Source organism: Microtus ochrogaster, unplaced genomic scaffold, assembly GCF_000317375.1.
Source record: "Microtus ochrogaster isolate Prairie Vole_2 unplaced genomic scaffold, MicOch1.0 UNK15, whole genome shotgun sequence".
In the NCBI taxonomy this organism is placed as follows: domain Eukaryota; kingdom Metazoa; phylum Chordata; class Mammalia; order Rodentia; family Cricetidae; genus Microtus; species Microtus ochrogaster.
Genome location: NW_004949113.1, coordinates 257,147 through 259,875, shown reverse-complemented (window position 1 = coordinate 259,875; position 2,729 = coordinate 257,147). Strand labels below are relative to the sequence as shown.

The window sequence follows — 2,729 nt, the reverse complement described above, 5'->3', positions numbered from 1 at the left end:
TGTCAGGTGGACAATATGAACCACCTCACTCTCTTGCACACATGAGACACAACTATACAAACCACTACTCATGCACATATGTTGACACACGCACACACTTTTCCATTTCACACTCACACACCCACACACAATCTTGTGGATGCAAACACGCACACACAGAGGTTGATCTTCAGAGACACATGCATACACTTCATCTCACATTTTTACTGTGCATTTGGATAGACACACAGATGTGAGCACGTGCCAGACCCTGCCACTCTTTCATACCTTGCTGCAAGCTCACCTTCACAGGCAGTGCCTTGGGCCTTCAGCTCATGTCCAGGGGGACAGTGACACTCATAGCTCCCTTCCGTGTTGATGCAGGTGCCTCTCTGGCAGAGCAGCGGGTCCCTAGCACATTCATCTACATCTGGACACATGGAAAGACAGCAGGCTGATGATGCTGACCCGAGAATGGGGTGGTTAGGGAAGCTTCTCCGTGTGGTAACCCTTCATCACCCGTTTGCAGCCCAGCCAAACCTATCTTTCTACCTCTCACACCCACCCCGGGGCTTTTGCATGTGTCCTCTGGCCTCCATGTCATTTCTCAGAATTTCCCTAAACCCTTAGGTGCACCCCAGATCCTTCACACATGCTGTTCCTCCAGCCACTGTGGCGTGCGCGTGGAGGTCACAGTGGACGACTGTGGCAGCTTCTTTCCCCCTTGTATGATGTGGGTACCACGGATCAAACTCAGGTTGTTATGCTTGGCCTCGTGAACCTTTAACCACTGATCCATCCCACTCATCCCCATCTCTCAGCCACTTCCTGTGCTCTCCACTTCAGTGACTCTCAGTGTCCTCAGGCACCTTCCCGACCTCACAGAACAGGTGTGTCCCCTGGGTCTTTATGTCCTCAGGCACCTTCCCGACCTCACAGAATAGGTGTGTCCCCTGGGTCCTTATGTCCTCAGGCACCTTCCCGACCTCACAGAAGAACAGGTGTGTCCCCTGGGTCCTTATGTCCTCAGCCACCTTCCCGACCTCACAGAAGAACAGGTGTGTCCCCTGGGTCCTTATTCCCATCAGACCACATCAGAATTCTGCTTTCTTGGGAAAGGCTCTTTAGCTAGTTCTTTGAGAGTTTGAACACACTTTGATCTTACCTTACTGTCACTGCCACTTACAGTCCCCTTCCTTACTTCACCCAACTTTGTGTCCTTTTTTTAACCCTTCAAGACCAACTTCATTTGTCTTCCCACGGAGTTATGAAGCCCTTCGTGCTTAAACTCTCGGCATTACCCCAGTCCAGTGAATGCGTGTGACATGTTTGCTGAGTAAATAACAACGTGAATGACAGGGACCTCTTTTATTTTGGAGAAAGGGCCTTGTTATATAGCTCAGGTTGGCCTAGATAGAATTGGTAACCCTCCTGCCCTAGCCTTCTGAGAGATGGCATTGTAAATCTATGCCCAAGCTAGATTCTTCTTAAATGGTTTCTCTGGGGGTAGCCCCTTTCCCCAAAAGGCACACATTCTCAATGTGCTGTCTTAATGGCAGTATCCCACGGTAGTCCAACAGCACACTACAGCTTCTCCTCATATCTGCACAGCAGCAGCAAGCTTGGCACCCCTCTTCTGGATGTCCCTCCTGCCCATGGCTCTCTCTCTGCCATGGCCTCCCCCTGCCACCACTCACCCACGCAGTTCTTCATCAGCAAAGAGCCACTAGTGAAACCGGGAAAGCAATCACACTCAAAGCTGCCTGGGGTGTTGATGCAGGAACCGTGGCCACAGACGTCAGGTGAGAGACGACATTCATCGATGTCTGTGGGGACAGAGACATATGGGCTAGAGGTCTGTGTGTGCAAACATGAGGATCTTCAGGCCAGAGGTTTCAAATAAGAGGACGTATGGAGCTGGGTCTCTGTAGACTTGAGGGCTGCCCAAGAGCCCCAAGAAACTGAGCTGAGTCCAGGAAGGAGAAATGCCTCAGATGAACACAGAAAAGGGACAAGACATTTCCTTTCAGAGGTGGTCTTGGCTGGCCCTCCATAGACTGTAGAGATCCCTGCAGCACAGACAGGGTGGTGAGCTGTCTTAGGCCACACCCATAGCTGGGTATGTTAAAAGGAGATTGAAGAATGAACTTTGTCCTCACATTCAATACAGGGACCCCGCCCACAAATTCCTGCATGCATGACCTGTCCTCACCAGATGGGGAGTGGCACCTACCTATGCAGTTCCTTTCTCGGGCATCCAGAGCAAAGCCTTTGTCACAGGAGCAGTGGAAGCTGCCCACAGAATTGCGGCAGGTGCCATGTGTGCACAGGCCAGGGAACACCTGGCATTCATTCACATCTGGAGTATGGGTTGGAAACAAGGTCAGGTAAACCACACCGAAGGTCTTTAGTCTGGGATTCATACCCTAAGCCTTCCCTAGGTTCTTACCTCTTAAGCTTGCTAACATCCCTCTCTCTTAAGTCTTTCATATTTATGTTTTATGCATGTATGTGGGTGCATACACTGTAGAGGTCAGAAAAACAATTTGAGAGTTGGTTCTCTCCTTCCACTGTGTGCCTCCTGAAGCTTGAACTCAGTGTCAGGCTCCTCAGAGGAAAATGATGCCTCTACTTGCTGAGCCATCCTGCTCTCTTCTTCTTCTTCTTCTTCTTTCTTCTTCTTCTTCTTCTTCTTCTTCTTCTTCTTCTTCTTCTTCTTCTTCTTCTTCTTCTTCTTCTTCTTCTTCTTC

General features: G+C 50.0%; 1 protein-coding gene across 1 annotated transcript in view; it reads right to left on the bottom strand.

Moving 5' to 3' along the window:
- Fbn3 (fibrillin 3) overlaps window positions 1-2,729 on the bottom strand; it is a 66,341-nt gene that overhangs the window by 48,185 nt on the left and 15,427 nt on the right. The window contains exons 11-13 of the mRNA XM_026789175.1: window positions 2,213-2,338; window positions 1,677-1,805; window positions 284-409 (exon numbers count right to left, since the gene is read on the bottom strand). Coding sequence (XP_026644976.1) covers window positions 284-409; window positions 1,677-1,805; window positions 2,213-2,338 — 381 coding nt within the window. The remainder of the gene's footprint in view (window positions 1-283; window positions 410-1,676; window positions 1,806-2,212; window positions 2,339-2,729) is intronic.